This window comes from Lottia gigantea, assembly GCF_000327385.1.
Source record: "Lottia gigantea unplaced genomic scaffold LOTGIsca_59, whole genome shotgun sequence".
Lineage (NCBI taxonomy): Eukaryota > Metazoa > Mollusca > Gastropoda > Lottiidae > Lottia > Lottia gigantea.
In genome coordinates this window covers 790,002-809,279 of record NW_008710013.1, presented here as the reverse complement: position 1 = coordinate 809,279, position 19,278 = coordinate 790,002, and the positions used below count along the sequence as shown (strand labels likewise).

General features: G+C 31.5%; 2 protein-coding genes across 2 annotated transcripts; one reads left to right on the top strand and one right to left on the bottom strand.

Annotated features, from left to right (window-relative positions):
- Window positions 1-690: 690 nt before the first annotated feature.
- On the bottom strand, window positions 691-9,802 carry LOTGIDRAFT_220114 (hypothetical protein; the record flags this gene model as incomplete). The annotated part of the gene is made up of 8 exons (XM_009063639.1): window positions 691-1,989; window positions 2,623-2,730; window positions 2,962-3,025; window positions 3,914-4,020; window positions 4,201-4,346; window positions 4,687-4,835; window positions 5,190-5,434; window positions 9,653-9,802. The coding sequence occupies 8 exons, from the start codon at window positions 9,800-9,802 to the stop codon at window positions 1,945-1,947; spliced, it is 1,014 nt and encodes a 337-aa protein (XP_009061887.1). The 3' UTR covers window positions 691-1,944.
- A 4,605-nt stretch (window positions 9,803-14,407) lies between these two features.
- Window positions 14,408-15,202, top strand: LOTGIDRAFT_127848 (hypothetical protein; the record flags this gene model as incomplete). The annotated part of the gene is made up of 1 exon (XM_009063638.1): window positions 14,408-15,202. A coding segment is annotated over one exon (795 nt), but the record flags the coding sequence as incomplete, so codon positions are not given.
- Between the last annotated feature and the right edge of the window lie 4,076 nt (window positions 15,203-19,278).

Below are 19,278 nucleotides of genomic sequence, written 5' to 3'. Positions count from 1 at the left end.
GACCCATCTTTCATGGGTAACCAACTTGACGACTGCAAAATACATCACCTATTTCAGGTAAAATGATCTGTAAATCAGTCCAGAAAAACACATTGTATGGATACCAAATGGTATAATTATCTCTTCTTAATATTTATCCTTAATAAAACAATTGAACAATGAGTTAAAAAATAAAGAAATAATGACTGTCAAATAAGGTAAGTAAAACGTAAGAATAATTTATTGTTAAAATTCATTGAAACAACAAAAGAATATGGCCATAGAATTTTTCGGCTGACTATTTGGAATTCCAAGTACAGCCAGGAATTATAAGGAAATTTGGCTAATGAAAAATTGTGCCACTTTGTATATGTTATAAATAGATAATAAATTTGACATTACTTTGAAATGATAGGAAAAATTCTGCAGGTGGAGGTTGTAAAGATAACCCAAGTGAATCAAAACATGCAAATGCAGAGGTCACACATGTAAATAATTTATCATTTCCGAGGATGCAAAAATATGCAGGGGCCAGCACTGGCCAGCTTTCCTTTCCTTGTTCTCAGTTTTAAGTTATAGACCATTAGGCCTATTGGTTCATAAATGTGATGCCTTTCTTAGCCACTGCAGTCAGGCACTGGACTGTTGGCTTGGCTTCATTTGTTAATCTTGTTTCTGGGACAATTCATAAAAAACAAAAAAAATATTCACTCAATTTATAACATTTTAATTTAAGAAAAAATACTGAAATATATACAGCACAATCTTAACATTCACTTTGATACAAACACAATGATTTTAAAACAAATATAATACAATCTTTAAGATGTTGTATATAGGATGTAATCATTCAACATATTATGCACTTTCAGGGATAGAGATGTCGCCAAATTAATCAATAATGTCCTACAACAGTCTAGAATTAATAGTAATTGAAACCAAACAATTATATAACAACAGCTTTTAAGCTTATATTTCAATAAAATATAAGTCAAGTCACAATTTTATGAGCTTTTCCTCTCAAAAGAAATATTATTATATTTCTTACTTCACAGGTATAACAGTTTTAAAGGACTTGCCTGGGATATCCCATAAATGTTCTGACTTCAAGGCATAACTATGATTTAATGTTTAAGGCTTCTAGCACCAACAGATAAAACTTATCCTCTGATAGGCAAAAGTATAGTAATGTAAATTGTTAAACCTTTAATATGCTGATAAAACTTTTGCTTCTAATAATAAGTATTCTTTGACCTCAATTTACAAAAAAAAAATCTTTTTCACCCCACATCATCTCTTTCGTGGAAGACATTGGAGAATTTTTACAATCTAGACAGTTTAACTGTAAGCTTTAAAATGTGACTAAATAAATTGCTACATCATAAAGAAGTATTCAAACAACTGGGGAAGAAATGATACCTGGAGTAACCATGGAAATACAAAATTTTGTAACATGTAAAATGAAATCAACATTTTGACATAATAAATTACCAAAAATAAAACAATTTTCAGAACTCATTAACTTATCTGACAAACAACATGTTTTTTTTTAAGTTCTGTTTTAATATTTCTATATTGCTATTCAATTAATGTATTGGGCACTATTTTAACAGTGACAATATTTATTGTATATTCTTACTTAAATTTATTTGATTCATACAAAATATTGAGATAAATTAATCAACTTTAGGGCAATAGTAATGAAAATACAGATTATCACTAATAATCACTAAGGGAAATATATATGATTACATCTAAAATACATCATTCCTCATTGGAATATAACAAATATTTATCCACATTTACTGTGCATGTATAAAAACTTAAAGCTTTTCACTCACTATAAATACGCTGGGTACATCAAATGGAAAATATAAAACATGGATTGGTAAATATGAGAATTAAATTAAATATAAAAAATATTCTTGTTAAAAAACATCACAGGTTAACAGCGGCTTTATGTCTTTATGTATAACGTCCTAATACCATTGTTTTCAGTAAGTGGGGCACCTGAAAAATTTATAATTATAATCTTTAAAGGGACAGATGCTTTTAGTCTTGAATATGATATGCATGTAGTCTTCAGAAGTGCGAAAATCGTATAATTCCCTTACAAATACTTCAAGCTAGCAATTTTACTCACTATGTCTTTTTCTATATATCATAGAGTACATCATCATTTTAACCTTCAAATGCAGAAAATTTTGAACACACATAGATTTGAAGGCTCGAATCTCAACGTTGAGCTTTGATCAGTATTAGTGAATAGTATTCCTGTTTCTGAGACCAAAGTATGATTGGTCAAAAACAAAAAATGGCCACCTGTCCCTTTAATGACAGGTAATGAAGATTTTGCACCTTATTTTCAATTTCTTTATAGGTTTTAGTTTTGGTTTCTTAGGAATTTTAGTCAAGAGCAGAAAAAACATGGGTACATTTCCAACATAATGGAGCAAGGTGAGGTAAAAATTAGCATTGTGAAGAAATATTCTTATATAGGAATGAACTAAATGCATACATCCAAACAGAGAGCTTTACAAAGTTTTATAGTTGTAAAGCTTTGAATACATTCTACTGTTGTAGTACTATTGACAGGGCCTTCTCAGGCACAATTCAAACAATATTTCTAAAAAAAAAACAAACCTCTTCATGGTTATTAATAGCACTAGTTACCATTTTCTCAATATTTCTCATCATGGCTACTTTTTGTTGAGGTTTTAAAGGATAAACTATTTTTTCTTCTGTACCAGACTACAATATTTATTTATAAAACATATCTGTATTTTATTGGATTGGGCCATTACTCAAGATGTCTTTGAGTTACTGTCATTAATACTGTTTTCAACATGAGATGTTAAATTGTGATATCAGACAAGAAATAGTCTGAATATCACTTTATGTGTCAAAATGGCAAATAATGAAATTTTACGTTAGGACCCTTACATACAAGGTTCTAGTATGTTAAAAGAAGATTGGTATTACCTTATACCAGAAATTAACAGACACTGTCATACCATGATTAGGTACAGATTCTACCTGGTGCCACCTACAAAATATCAACCTTTCATTGAAACATTGTATAATTTACACTGACCAGAAACATATGTGTTGTACATTATTAACATTATTGAACAACAATAAGATATTTACAAAGACACCTAATTCTGGTCAAATAAAATAAAATTTATTTATTTTATTTATCAAAACAATATCTCTCGCAAGAATATACTTACACACTAGGTATGAAAAGAGGCTATTTTGTCAAAAAGTATATGTGACAGAAGTGAATAATATCATTCTGTCCATTGATTGGTTAAGAGTAATTGGTGAGTATTGGTCAGACTTTTATCGCCGATTAGTCATGTCTTGAGTTTCAACGACTGGCATGGGCACACAAGGAGACACAATTCTTCAATCAATAAGTTTCTACCTTGTCAATAATCGCATGCGGAGCATGCAATTGAAAGGAAAAGGAATCTGATTGGATGATGACAGTCTGTCTTGCAGAAGATAGAACTATGGGAGACAATTATCATACTTGTTTGATATTGTATATCATGTCGATAATCTTGATGTGGAAGCACGGGTACATGCGAGATTTTACTCAAGATTCAAGTCGGAGACCTTAAGAGTAGGACAAGATGACTGCTTGAGCAATGTATATTATGGTGACAGATGTCGTTTTAATAAATAAATTTCAAATGTAAGACCAGAATAAGCTTCCAGTGGATTTCTATTCTCTACATCTTACGAGCTTAATACAAACCGAAGATCAGTAATATGATCATTGGTGATATTACAAATAAAATGGCAAATTTTAAGACTGTTGAATACAATCAAAGACTGCAGGTATAGGAGATGTATTTACTTACAAGCAAAAGAAAGGAATATGATCTTTCTACAATTTCTTCTTTCCCCAAAAATCAAAACTTACCAATAAATAGGTAAGTACAAAACATCCCCAGGTCCAACTATGGCTTCCTGTCCATACAAGTTTCTAAAATTGGGAAATCGTTCATGATCTGGATTGTCAAAGTCTACCTATAAAATAATAGAGAAAAGGAACACATTTCATTTATTGAATGTATATGAATAAAGTGCAACAAATGTTTGCTTTACCACTTGATACAGCTTAATTTCAGCTACCCATATCATTCTTAAGAAGAATGAGGGCAGGGCCTTCAATTAGAATGAATACAGTGTTAAGACATTGATACCAACCTGACTCTGTCTATCATGAGGATGATAAACTGGATAAGGATATAAACATTCAAACATTGATGGATCAAATAATAAAAATCTTTTGAAGCCACCGATCTGAGCAAAAAAATTTTGTTGTTCATCATAATGAGCTGGAGTTATCACACCTTAAATTCAAGATAAATTAGTATAATAATAATAGCCTTAGACATGTTGAATAGGTTAGTAATACTATACGACAAATAGTAATGTCATAACATTTCTATAAATTGGATGTTTTTAACATCATTTTATCAAAAATAGATTGAAGCAATAATATTTTTGATGTGATAAACAAACTCTGAAATTCTCAAGTATCAAACTCAACCATTTAAATAAAAGGTAAAAAAGGATTATTGAACAAGTTTATGTAAATATTGTACTGACATGTAATTTTAAAAACTTTGCAATGTCTGCCCAAATACATAGCTATGCAATGCAATTCAAAATGCAAAATATTCAACTTACCATCCATACCAACTAACAATAAGTTAGATGTCAGTGCTCCCCATTTATATTTTTTCTGTTGTTCTGTTGCCCAACTCCAATTAAATTTAATAAAATCTAAGACTAAACTCTTCCCAACACTGTCATTTAAAGCTTGCTGTAAATAGTAGCTAAAATATATAATTCCCATTGTAGGTATCAGATAGTGATGTCACAAATAAACTACAATTTATCAACAATTGGTAGGCTATAAATTTCAATGTTAAAACACAGATAGGCTTATCTTTATTTTCTTTCACAAAAGAATTTTCAGGCATTAGTTATAAGTATGTAGGAATGTTTTATTTACATCATTGATGTCTTGAATGAAGAACATATTAACTGCCTTAAAGTTTTAAAAATTGTTAAATTTGAAAACTTTTGCTCTGATAGAAATTTTTCTGCTTATACTTCTTTAGATCATAATGAAAATACAACCAAAATTCTCCTTGAATTTTTGGCAAAGAAAAACTAATACTTCTTACATTTTATCACCCTTTTTATGGTTTTTAACCTTTTCTGTGAACTCTTTAAAAGTCATTTCTTCGTGTTTTGTTGCTAACTGTAAATCTGGAAACTGGGGTAATTTTTTATCATCATAATATAAAAACTTATTTTTGTATGATGAATATACTGTTTGTTTGGCACTTCCAATATTAGAGGATAAATAGTCAGCATCCCAATGAAATGCTGATTTAACTAAATTTGTATCTGTGATAACAACAGGTTTCTGAAAATATACAACCACTTTCTAGGAATTTAACATATCATTAAATACTTTCATATTTTAAGTTATCCTATCTACTATCAAATATAGACTAGAGCCACACGTGGCACAGAGTGGGACTTTGCAAATGTAGCAAAATGCAAAAGACTCTGAAAAAAATCAACCTTCTATGATAATTACATCACGCGCAAGAGCTGTCTAAAGTTGAGAAGAATTCTTTGGAAGATTGTTATAACGGAAGTAGACAGACCTCACAAATGAAAGTATCAGAAGATAGCCAAGGTCAATGACATTTGACATTGAAAGGGAGACGGTCAACAAAGGTCAAGGTTACAGCTATAAAACCGGAAGTTGAGATAGGACAGCAAATATAAAAGTATATATAGATAGCCAATGTGAATGACCTTTAATCCTACAAAAATCAGGGTCAAAAAAGGTCAAGGTCAAAAATTGAAAATTTTGAATTTTCAAAAGCTGTTCCTTTTTTTTGAACTATAAAGCTGAAACAATCGAACTTCTAAGACAACGTGGCTCAACGGATGAAGTAATTGTATGCAAAGTTCCATTTTGAACAAATGTATACGTTGCGAGTTATGTCCCTTGCCAAAATTGTCAATAATGAGTAATTTAACCCGGATGTGCTACGCCCACCTCAATTTCTTTTGCATAGTTTAATTGATATTCTGAATGTTATGTTGTGTTCCAAATTTAAAGCTTCTACATCATACAGGTCAAAAGATATAGGTCAACAAGAGTCAATAAAGGTCAAAATAGAAAATTGAAAATATGGAAATTTCAAAACCCGTTCCTTTTTTGGAACTATAAAGCTGAAACAATTGACCTACTAACACTAACTGGCCAAAATAATGAGGTAATTGTGTGCAAAGTTCCTTTTTGAACAAATGTATCCTATGCGAGTTCTGCCCCTTTCTCAAAATGTAAACAATTAGTAATTCAACCCGGATGTGCCACGCCCACCTCAACTTTTTTGTCATAGGTTAATTAATATTCAAATTGTCTTGTTGTGTTCCAAGTTTCAATGTTCTACATAAAATAGGTCATAAGATATATACACACCAAGCTCAAAGAAACAGAAATATTGTAAAAAAAACTCAAATTTGAAAAATTCACGAATTTCAATTTTGCTTTAAAAAACGATTGTTATAAATCATTTGAAAGAGCGTGAAAAGCACATTAGGAATCCGAAAAAATTAACCCTCTAGGTTAATTAGGTCACGTGCTAGAGCAGTCCAAAGTTGCGAATTTGGCTGTTTTCGGACATCTATAAAACCGGAAGTACATTTCGGAGGTCAAATGTCAAAGTATTAACTGAAAGGCAAGGTCAATGACCTTTGACCTTATGAAGGTCAAGGTCATCAAAGTTCAAGATCACGAGATATGTCCCTTCAAACTTTGAAAAAATTCAACCGGATGTTGCAAAAAAGCAAAATTGAGAATCGAAAAACGGCTTCCTAATGTCATGTTTTTTTTTTTATGTTCTTTCATTTGACACCAAAATCATTTAAATCGGATGAGCCATTATGTCTGAATAAAAATCGAATCATTTCAGAAAAATCAAAATGGCGGCAAAAGTTTCACGTATGTTCCGGATTTTTTTTTCTTCGTTTTTTTGTCATAACATTGTCTACCTATCAGCATAAAATTTTTTGTCCTATACAAATTACACCGGAAGATATTCAACCGGAAGTGAACATCGTTTTCCTGTTTAAACTGGAAGTGAAATTGAAAATTTGACTGTACCATTTTGTTTACTTTCTTAAACTGTCTTTGCTCAATTTTTTTCAGATTAATTAGACAAAAAGCAAAAAAAATGAAAAAAATGCAAAATTTGGCAAAAAAAATGTCTTCGACAAATTTTCGAATTTTGAAATTTTGAAACTGCTATTCTTTCAGATTTTAACAGTAGATTCCAAAAATGCAAACCCAAAGAAAATCGACCGAAAAATACGACTTCTAGAGCCGATCATCTATTCTTGCACATATTGAACTGTGGCACTTCCGGTTTTGCAAAAAAGATCCAAAATATATTTATGCACATCGTCGCCTATATCTAAGGTTCGTGAATGTTGAATGGTTGCTGCAACTATTGTAGTCTAAGCTCAGGAAGGTGTGTAAAAAAAAAAAAAAAAAAAAAAAAAAAAAAAAAAAAACATTTCGAAAACAAACTGGTTATAGTAAAATAGTAAATAGAGTACCAGTGATGCCAAAAACATTAATAAGATTAAGCTTAAAATCAACAATTAGGGAAAAGTTACAAGCTACAATCAATGTGTTTCATATAAGTTTATATAATTATTTGTTTCATGTCCTCATTCATATAATTACTATCTAGCCTACACTTGAATTCAGGAGGTATCGAAATGAGGACAACTATCGATGCCTGTGTCACTGTGACGCACACTAAGATAGGCCGGGAAATGAATATTAGCTGGTATAATTTATTTAAGGGGACGAGGCAGCAGGTACTATAACTATACGAATTCCTTCAAATAGACCTCAAACTAGAAATTTAACATTTTATTTACTTCGTTTACAAGCTTATCTTCTCTGAGATTGGGAGTATTCGAAAGTTGAATGACTTGTTCATAATTATAGTCTCTGACACCAAGACATCTTCCGTCGCAGCTGTGCGTAGACTAAGTGGAACAGGATGATTGAGTCTACTGTATATTGCTTCCATACTCTTACACATGATGTAATCAACAATTATTCAAAATATAAAGTCTCTTAAAATTACCCTTAAAAATGGGTAATTATGGATACACTTGGATTTGAAGGCTCAAAATTAGACAGTAAGCTGTGAACATTGTTTCTGGTTAGTTTAGAGGAACAATTCACATTTCTGGGACCAAGGTATGATTTTCTCGCCAAATGCCTCATCTGTCCCTTTAAATTAAATTATATCCAAATTGAAGTAGCAGAGTAGGTCTAAGAGTAAGAATATCATACAGTCTAGTAACCTAATTTCGTGGAAACCTATTATTCGTGGATTTCCGGAAACGATTAATAATTTACATGAGCGACCTCCACGTTAGTTTGTTTTGATAAACATGGGTTTTCTGTACAATATCAGCTAGTAGAATGAATCCAGTAGTTTCAAGCAAGGTACAATGTATTAATGTATACTTTGACAAATACAAAATGGCGGATTTCACTTATTACCAAACGTCACCATTTTTTATCGGCCGAATTTCATTATAATCCCAATCGGTAATCGGAACTCCAAGTGTCGTCTGCTAGAATGTAGTCCAACGAATGAAGTCACGTGATCAACTAGCGGATTCTTGTGTCAGCAGAAAATTTCTATGGAACACAAAGTGGACCATATTCTTATGTTGTTTCAGTGACTTTTAGCAATAAATCACGCTACGTATCTTATTTTGTCAGTCACTATTTTTTTTAAAATCATGGTTCTTTGAAGGAATTGTCACTAGATATAATGAATTGATATTAAAGATAAATACTAAGAGAAGTTAATTATAACACCCGGTATCCATACAACGTGTTTTTCTAGACTTATTTATAGATCAAACATTGTACACGAAAATGGGTGATGCATTCTGCCGCCGTTGCCGAGTTGGTTGCTCATGAAATATGGGTCAAAGTGAAGGATTCATAAAGAAAATCGAAATAAACCAATTCTAATTATTTTGTTGAATATCTGAGGAAACATCTATGACATAAAAAAAAAAATTTTGTTTTTTTAATTTTGACGAAATTCGGTGTTGAATCCACGAAAATAGGTTACACCACTGTATAATACCAAATGGCTTTATTATATGTTTATTATACCTAGTGATTATTATGTTCATGAATGTAAATGTCATTCTTGAAAAAAATGTCTCATTAAATTACAGTTAGTTAGTTTGTGTTTACTTTGTTGTAGAAAGATATTAACATTCGACCGTATTAGCACATTTGCTGCAGTTTGTCACGTACGCCATGAGCATCCTGTCGTCTGCTAGAAAAATAGTCAACAAAATTACACCAGGACAGAGCTAAATCTATCCTAATCGAATCTAACCAAATTTCAATCTTTAAGTCAGAGAAATTGTAACATACAAAGACTGCAAAAAATAATATTTATTGCCTTTGGTTGACGATTAGGCATAAGGAAGTAAACAAGAAGAGAAAATTTAAAGTCTACACATGCTGATATTTATTATCAACAACAGTCAATTACACGTATCTTCTACAAACCTCGGCTCTCATTAAAGCTTCGACTCGAGGGTCCAAATGATGTAGTCTAGGAACTGGTTCCGTCTGAAATGAATACTGTTTGAGTTCTCCTCGTATTGTAGAATAAGCATCTTCTCCGCTTTCTGGAGATCTCTCCACCGAGGTCGCCATGATGGAAAGTAGTTGGGAGTAATTATTTTAATTCATGAAATGGTATTTGTTTACATTTGAAAAGATTCGAATTCCATTGGTGAAAATTGTGTATTTTTAGAAATGAATCAGTCAATGAAAACAGACAACAGTAAATCCAAATTGATCAGTTTTAGATCGATTTCATGTGAAATGAGTATTTCTTTTATCCGATCAAATTTTACACAATGATTTCCCATAAAGTAGATCAAGGAAGGCAGACAACTCACTTATTACTACTGGTTTCCAGACCGCAAGTCATTTCGAGCACCTGTTGAATTTCTGTGCGGCTACAATTACGCTACGCCCCATTTTGCACGTTTTCCCGTGTTTCATATGTTATGGAAGTATCTTTTTTCAAGCGTGAGATTAGATATCTGTGAGATTTCAGTACCGAATGCCGTATTGTGCACAAGCAAGTTTCCACATAATCAAATGACCAATGGCACTATTTATGCAATCTCTTACCAAACACTAAATCAAATAAATTAATATAATATAGCCTAATGTTAATGATAGGGGGAGGGGAGTGGAGGGTAGTTGGGGTTAATCTGAAAAAAAAAGGCTAGTATACGCCCACTATAGAGACTTTGTTATAAGATAAGAACATTTGGCAGGACGGAAACAATCACAAGTATGAAATATTAAAACCTTTAGTCATACACTTCTGACTGGCATTTTGGGTTTTCAATACGACAATTAATCATTTGTTAATGGGACCTGGAATATTAAGTGGTCATATTAGTATGCCCAGAAATAATTGGGCCAACTAGCCCAAGAACATTTTTGGACCAAATTACGCGGCCCGACAGAAATGAGCGTAGCCGTACTGTGCAAGGACTATATCCCTATAAAGCTGCGAAAACATGACTTTGTGTATGTAAGCGTAACTCAAACTGAAGCTCAAACTCAAAACGTGATTACATGTGTCCGTATTCGGTGATAAACAAAACTACCAATGTACAAAGGATCTGTAAGCGCAACAAATAGCTCAGTTGTCGATTTTTTGCGTTTGCGGACAGTTGGCAATTAAAGTGCCAAAAGGGGCCAGGTAGGTAGATGACAATTAGTTAACGTTCGCTTCTAACGGGATGAGTCCTCTTTATACTGTGGGAGATTTCCCTTTCTTTCTTTGGTTCCTAACGCAATCCTACGCGGTTACAATTACAGAGGCTCAAACTCAAGCTCAACGTGATGTCCGTATTTCTAATACGATTCAGTAAAAACGTCAATTATACAAACCAGGATAGGAAAATACCACAAAGTAATGGCAATATAACGGAGATTCTCCCTTTTTGGAACCTTATTAGCCGTTCACAGAGTCAAGAAATCGCTCTGTATCTGCTCTGGTCCGTATTTATACGCCCACATGAAATGTGGAGCGTATATTGCCGTCACCCATGTCCATCGGTCCGTCCGTCCGGACGGTCCGTCCACAATTGCTCAAAACACTCTTCAAGGCACAATTCTTGACTGATTTCGACTTGTAATCACCAAAGGATGAACCTTGTTGAAAATCAGACGAATCGAAAAATATTTACTATGAGTTATTACCCTTGTTCTTGGAACGCTCGTAAACACTCTAGAAGATGCAATTCATGACGGATTTTGATGAAACTTGTGTGAGTGTTTGTTATCGCCCAAGGATAAACCCTAACGAAAATCAGAAAAATCGAAAAATATTTAGTATGAGTTATTGCCATTGTTCTTGAAAACTCGCTCAATTTGTAGCTCGTAAAAACTCTAGAAGGCATGATTCTTGCCGGATTTTGACAAAGCTTGGTTTTATTATTCAGTGCCGCGCTGAAGATTGAATATTTGTCTTCTAGAGTTTTCACGAGCTAAATATTGAACACGTTTTCTCGCCCTAAAGAATTCGAAAGAAGTGTATTCAAACTGAAGATGGAATATTTCGAATACTGGTAATTGTTACTTTATTGCTAAATATTTTTATTCAAAATCAAAGTTGATGGTGAGCGTATAATACCTTGCTTGGCAAGCTATCTTTTATTCTGTTTGCAGTTTATGGTTGCTATTACATGTGTACGCAAACTCAAACGCAAACTCATACTCAAACGCTTGCATATTCAATAAAAAAGGACCAATAATATCCAAATCCTTGGCGAATACAATTTTCTTCTCTCATGGGTCCTCAAACTCAAACTCAACACTTCCGAATGCGTAACTGATGACTTGTGAGTGATTTTTTGCATATGTGATGGCTACGGACACCTGACAAGGTGCCAAAGTCGGGATCCCCTTTATGACATCATTTCTGTGGGGGGGTCTTGGCCAAGGCTGGATAATCGTAAAATAATTTACGTCTTGTTAACCTATGCTACATTTTTCTCTTTTTTTCACTTGCGTTATCTGCCCTTGTATAAACAATTCGCTTACTACGCGAATTTGTCAAAAAGTTTATAAAAACTGATTTTTTTCACCGAGATAAGCTATATTCAAATGCAAAAACTATAAAATCTGTAAAGGTTGTGGTACATGTCATTTCTAATTTGAACTGAAAATGTCAATGTAAGACAGAACTACATTTTGGCCTTATTACTCATTATTTTTTTATAAATGCGCTAATTGGTTATTGCCAAAGAAGATAAGCTTGCCAGATTAAACAGAACGTCTTACCTTTTACAATGAAGGATTGTCCGCCTACAAACGGCTGGTTTTCATTTCGTTAACACTTCGTTGCCTCACTTTATTACTGATTATTCATTGCGAGTAATAATTATACTCTACCTGTATCGTGGACTTACATTAAATGTACATGTAGCATAGTTTCGGATAGGCCTACACTGTCTATAGACACAAGCCTATAGTGTCACTGTCAGTGTCGGTATTCTTGAATACAATATTGTGGATAACAGTTAGCATTTTTTTTTTGCTCTAATGATGGATGGATAGATTTTAACCGAAACAAATAATGGCTTCGAAGTGTAGGAAGTTTGTTCCTAATATTTTTAATAAGACTAAATGCCAGACTTGTTTTGGTGCCAAGGAGATCCATTCTGCTGAGGCATTGGAAAATAACAAGGTAAGTTATTGACTAATTATGATTAAGGTACAATTACAATTGTTAATGATTAACCATGACAGCATGGACTGGTATGCATTTAAGAAAAAATATTTACCATATCATAGACCTACATATTCATTACTAATAGTATGGTACTCTCGTATAAGTATAGCTCTGTTACAAGTAGTAACGAAAATGGATGTTTGCTATATAATTTTTTGTAGAAAATTCCATATCAGTACATCTAGATCTAATTAAGAAAGCTAAAGTCTCATGCCACATGTAAAATCAATGTGATTCCTCTCCTGGTTCTGAGACAGGAAACAACCATTTATTTTTTACCGAGGTGATAGATTGATCTTATTAATTTCTTCACCACACATCAAATTGTGGTAGGATTATTCATGACATCTTCTTCAATAACCAGATTTAATATCTAGTGGTCAAGCACGAAAAATATTTGAAGACTGATCTTAATAAGCTTATGTAAATTGCTTTATTATCACACAAATCTACTCTGATAGCAAATACCTTTTTTCAGATAGCAAATACCTTTTTTCACTTCCAATAAATGATTTTTAGTATGACATATCCTACAACAGGATTGCACATTTACAGGAACATATTATCCAAAATGACTTTGATGTAAACTAATTAAGGTCGATAGTAAAGTCATTATTCATTGAATGATTCCAGAACACCTGTTGTATTCTCATTTATAATTTAAGATCCAGATGTTAATTTGTATATTAAATATTCATAATTGTTTTGAAAAGGTCAATCGATGTATAAGCTTACTTGTGTTATTACAACTTTATTATTCTTCTGACAAGAGAATGATCTTATGGTTTTCATAAAGAAAAGTACAATGCAAGTGATTTATCCACTGAAATAGTTAAGAAAACTAAGCCTGAGCTTATATTTCCACTTTAAATTCTACAATGCCACTTCTCTTGTAGGCTTGTTCCTGTGTAGAAAAGCATGATTTATTGAACATGTAATATTTTTAAATACCGGTACATGATTGTATTTATGACAACCTGTGAGATAGGCCCTTAATTACATTATTAGATTATACTATTCTATTCAAGCTATTATAATGAATAAAATAATATCAAGAGGTGTTATAATGATACTAACTGACACCACCATCCTTCATAATTAAATTACAGACGAGGTCCTTAACTTGGTTAATTAATACCCCTGTTGATACCCAAACATAATACAAGAAATTTTAGCAGATTTAACAGCTTTGTTGTGAGCTTACTGTAAAAAATTGAACTGGTCTAGGAAGCTTACTTGGGTATTGCAATATGGTTAGGTCATTTTATGTTGCAATATTAGATTTTAATAAGTTATGTAGTTTAGTTCAAGTACATTATTCATTGTACATTATGCATTGAATTGGTATGATAGGGCAATATACCGGTACTGGTATGTCATATTTAGTATTTTTTGTTACCGGTACCGGTATGTCATATTTAGTATTTTTTTTTACCGTACCGGTTTGTCATATTTAGTAATTTTTGTAACTAGTATGTCATATTTAGCAGTTTTTGTTACTTACTAGTATGTCATATATAGTAGTTTTTGTAACTAGTATGTCATATTTAGTAGTTTTTGTTACTAGTATGTCATATATAGTAGTTTTTGTAACTAGTATGTCATATTTAGTAGTTTTTGTAACTAGTATGTCATATTTAGCAGTTTTTGTTACTAGTATGTCATATATAGTAGTTTTTGTAACTAGTATGTCATATGTAGTAGTTTTTGTAACTAGTATGTCATATTTAGCAGTTTTTGTTACTAGTATGTCATATATAGTAGTTTTTGTTACTAGTATGTCATATTTAGTAGTTTTTGTTACTAGTATGTCATATTTAGTAGTTTTTGTTACTAGTATGTCATATTTAATAGTTTTTGTAACTAGTATGTCATATTTAGTAGTTTTTGTAACTAGTATGTCATATATAGTAGTTTTTGTAACTAGTATGTCATATTTAGTAGTTTTTGTTACTAGTATGTCATATTTAGTAATTTTTGTAACTAGTATGTCATATTTAATAGTTTTTGTAACTAGTATGTCATATTTAGTAGTTTTTGTTACTAGTATGTCATATTTAGCAGTTTTTGTAACTAGTATGTCATATTTAGTAATTTTTGTAACTAGTATGTCATATTTAATAGTTTTTGTAACTAGTATGTCATATTTAGTAGTTTTTGTAACTAGTAGTATGTCATATTTAATAGTTTTTGTAACTAGTATGTCATATTTAGTAGTTTTTGTTACTAGTATGTCATATTTAATAGTTTTTGTAACTAGTATGTCATATTTAGCAGTTTTTGTTACTTACTAGTATGTCATATATAGTAGTTTTTGTAACTAGTATGTCATATTTAGTAGTTTTTGTTACCGGTATGTAATAGTTAATAGTTTTTGTTATCGGTACAAATGTCATATTTTGGAGATCAGGACCCTTTACTTGGTGTCGAAGTCTTGCATTGTAAGCATTGTGATTTAGTTGTATTTTTGACAGCAACATTAAATTGGCCTTAGGAGTTCAAAGTCAAATTTATGTTGTGAAGAATTGGATTTATCTCAATTTTCTAACATGTCAGGATTATGGCTTTTTCTATGGAACAAATGTCTTAATAGACTGTCCATTTATAGACTAGGTTGACTTATTCAAAGTCAGTTTCATATAGGTTTTATTAGAAACCTAGCAGTTTTACTAGTTATAATTGGAAGACTAAAATATACTGGTTATAAGTAGATTATGAAATTGATCTGTAAATCTGTTATTAATTCTGAGAGTTGGCATTGAAACTAACCAATACTTCAATTATGTCGCTACTTTTTCAGTCTGTGCAAAATATACAGACATTTATGAACATTGTATAAGCTTTGAAATTTTTGTTGTAAATTATGACTTTGTTTGTAACATGGCGTGCTGATTCTTCCAAACACAAGAAAAGGCTAGGTGATTCAGCTTGACATTCCTTTCAAATAACCTGTATATAGAGATGAAATTGTATAATAATATTCATTTGATATTTTTTAACTGTAAAATGTTCATTGCAGATTTGTTTAAAAGTTATATCAGCTGAATCTAAATTGGCTGTTATAATGATTGATAATGAGTAGTATGAATGTGTATAGTATGATATAATTCTTACCTAACACTCTATTATATAATATTACCTACATTCAAATAGTACATTATCATTTATTATACTCAGTAGTATTATATTAAGAAATATGTCTTAACTAGTCTTAGGTTAGATAATACTGATTTTTACTTCTTGGGTATCTTTGATGACTGAAATATTTACATTGATACTCAAACAATTACATAATAGTTCATTGGTGACGAAATATTTGATTTTTTTAAAACCAGTCTTTAAAGCCTTGGTCAAAACAAGCCTTAGCGCTAGAGTCAAGAATGTCCTAGGGTCTTGACCTCTAACACTGTTTCTAGGATATCCTAGCATTAAGATCCTTACTAGAATACATGGCCTGGAAATTATTCTGGTAAAGCTATGATTTTTAGAAAGTTAATGGAACACAGTAGCAATCTAAAAGTTGCTTATAGTGCCACTTTACATTTTGATGAGACATTGTGTGGACCCTATTTTATTTTGTCAATATTAAAGCTTACCCCTGTATATTTTTCTAATAGTAATTTTTGGGCGTATTTATGTATTGGTAATAAAATCTGAACAATCTTTCAATATATATAATAGTATTGAATAAGACTCAATAATAGTGTGTTGGGACTGTTTCTGTGTAATAATGATTATGGTCTAATGAGTTTGTATAGGGAGATAGTTCTAAAGTTATAATCTTTAAAGGGAAAGAGACACATTTGATAATGTACACAAAAATGGTTGTGCTTCATTATTGATATTTAATCCTTTCAATGAGTTTAATTTTGATACCCTCTAGTTGCATGGTGGCATAGAAACTATTATTAGTATTAAGCAACCTACAAGGACTTGTATCTCCAGCTTGATACAATCTGTCTGTTCTTAGTCGGTTGATAGGTTATAATGATTATCATATCTGCCCCAGGGACCACTTGACTACTCTTAATGTGTATAAGGTATTAGAAAATATTGAAATGCTATTTTATAAATTGGTTAATAATCATGGCATTAAACACAGCATTATCTTTAAACTTATAGAATGAGGTTTCACTGTTTTACTATCTTGGATCCAAAAAGTATTTTTCTTATTTAATCTTATGCTTTTAAAAAAGAATAATTCAACATTGATTTTCTGCTTATGAAGCTAAAAATATTATATTAGATTTACATAGATTTACAGCCTAAAGCTCTGAAAATTTGTCTGTGTGATAGTATGATCTGCAGACTAGATAGAAATATAAGTTTACTTAAATTCTGTTGATATTACCAGAAGTCTTTTATTTCTGAATCTGTTTCATGTAAAAATTAACCTCAGATTTTAAAAGGTCAAAGTTAATCAAGGTAAAAATAAACAAAAGTTTTATTTTGTATATTAAAAGCAGGTTGACCTATGTTAATTATGACAGTATTTATAAACAAAGTCTGTATATTAGTATATCATGATATTTGTCTGATATACATTGACCTTTGGGTCATCTCATAATCAGTACTCCTATTCATTAAGCAACTGTGGGCTACAAAGTAAAAGTAAAACTGACTTGAATAAGGCATTGTTATAATTAACCCAAACCCCAGCTTAACTATATGCAGTTGCTTAGCAATGGAAGAGAAAAACATCATAAAATAACATAAGGTGTTCTGCATGTGTAAGCCAGCATTGCCTAATCAACATGAGTCAGTCTTACAAAGATGATTTCCAATGTATGTTCACTAAATGCACTGCTGATTTTGAAACTTTAGTATTATCCTTAGCAGAGGATTATTTTCAGCATTGAGATTGCTTTGAAAAATTTGATGATCTTTGTAAAAAGCTATAATAATACCAAATTCAAACATTCATTTTGAGAAAGAAGAATTCATAAGTGCCCCTTTCATGAAATTAAAATTTTCAAATGTGTATTTATTAGGCTGGTTTAATCTTTAGATCTTAGTAAAATGATACATGTGAAACATGTCAAGAAACGTGTGTAAAACATAAATATCATGCTTGATAAAGTGCATGAACATGAATGTGCATCTGTTGTTAATAAAAACATGTTTTTTCATGACTTTACCTTTAATTCTACAATGAATCATTCTATTTATCAAATCCCTCTCTATTTCACACTATCAATTATAAAGACAAGATTTTCAACATGTTTTAAACATTATGATAACTAATTTCAAATTAGAATGCATGCAAAAAATCCTGCCTTGAATATTCAATTCTTCAAGTATATTGCCGTCACCCATGTCGGTCGGTTGGTCGGTCCGTCCATCCATCCGTCCACATTTGCTTGTAAACACCCTACAAGACACAAATCTTGACGGATTTTGACGAAACTTGCTGTGAGTGTTCGTAATCACCCAAAGATGAACCCTACTGAAAATCAGGAAAATCGAAAAATATTTAGTATAAGTTATTGCCCTTGTTCTTGAAAACATGTTCAATTTTTAGCTCGTAAACACTCTAGAAGACACAATTCTTGATGGATTTTAATGAAACTTGGCATGAGTGTTTGTTATCAACCAAGGATGAACTATATTGACAATCGGAAGAATTGAAAAATATTTAGTATGAGTTATTGCCCTAGTTCTCGAAAACGCTTTCAAATTTAGCTCTTAAAAAAACACTAAAAGGCAGGATTTTTGCTGGATTTTGATAAAACTTGGTTTTATTATTCAGTCCCGCGCTGAAGATTGAATATTTGCCTTTCAGAGTTTTCACAAGCTAAAAATTGAACACGTTTTCAGGAACAAGGGCAATAACTCATACTCAATATTAGTCAGTATTGACTTAAAGAGTTCAAAAGAAGTCTATGACTGAAGGTTGAATATTTCATACTGGTGATTGTTACTGTACTGCTAAATATTTTTATTCAAAATCAAAGCTGCCAGTGGGCGTATATTACCTTGCCTGGCAAACTATCTTTACATGCACATGTAAAAAGCCCTCAAAACAATCAATATTTATTTTTTAACTGCGATCTGGAGAATTTTTCATTGGTTACAATTTGAGCTATTTAACATGATGTGATTTGATTACAACTATCATGTTCAACATGTTCATTGTATAATCTCTTCCTCTCTAATTATAGATTTACAATATATATTATATAGGGTATATTTGTTACAACAGGGTTAATCCCTTTTTCCCTTCCTGCAGTTAGTAAGTTTGTGTGATTAGTGTCATATTATTTAAAGGTTAAATTTACATGGCCATTTCGAATTCTTGTGGCACTTAAAAATGTTCTTTTGTTATGATAATAATATTTGACATATATAATTTAGAAATATTTATATGAAA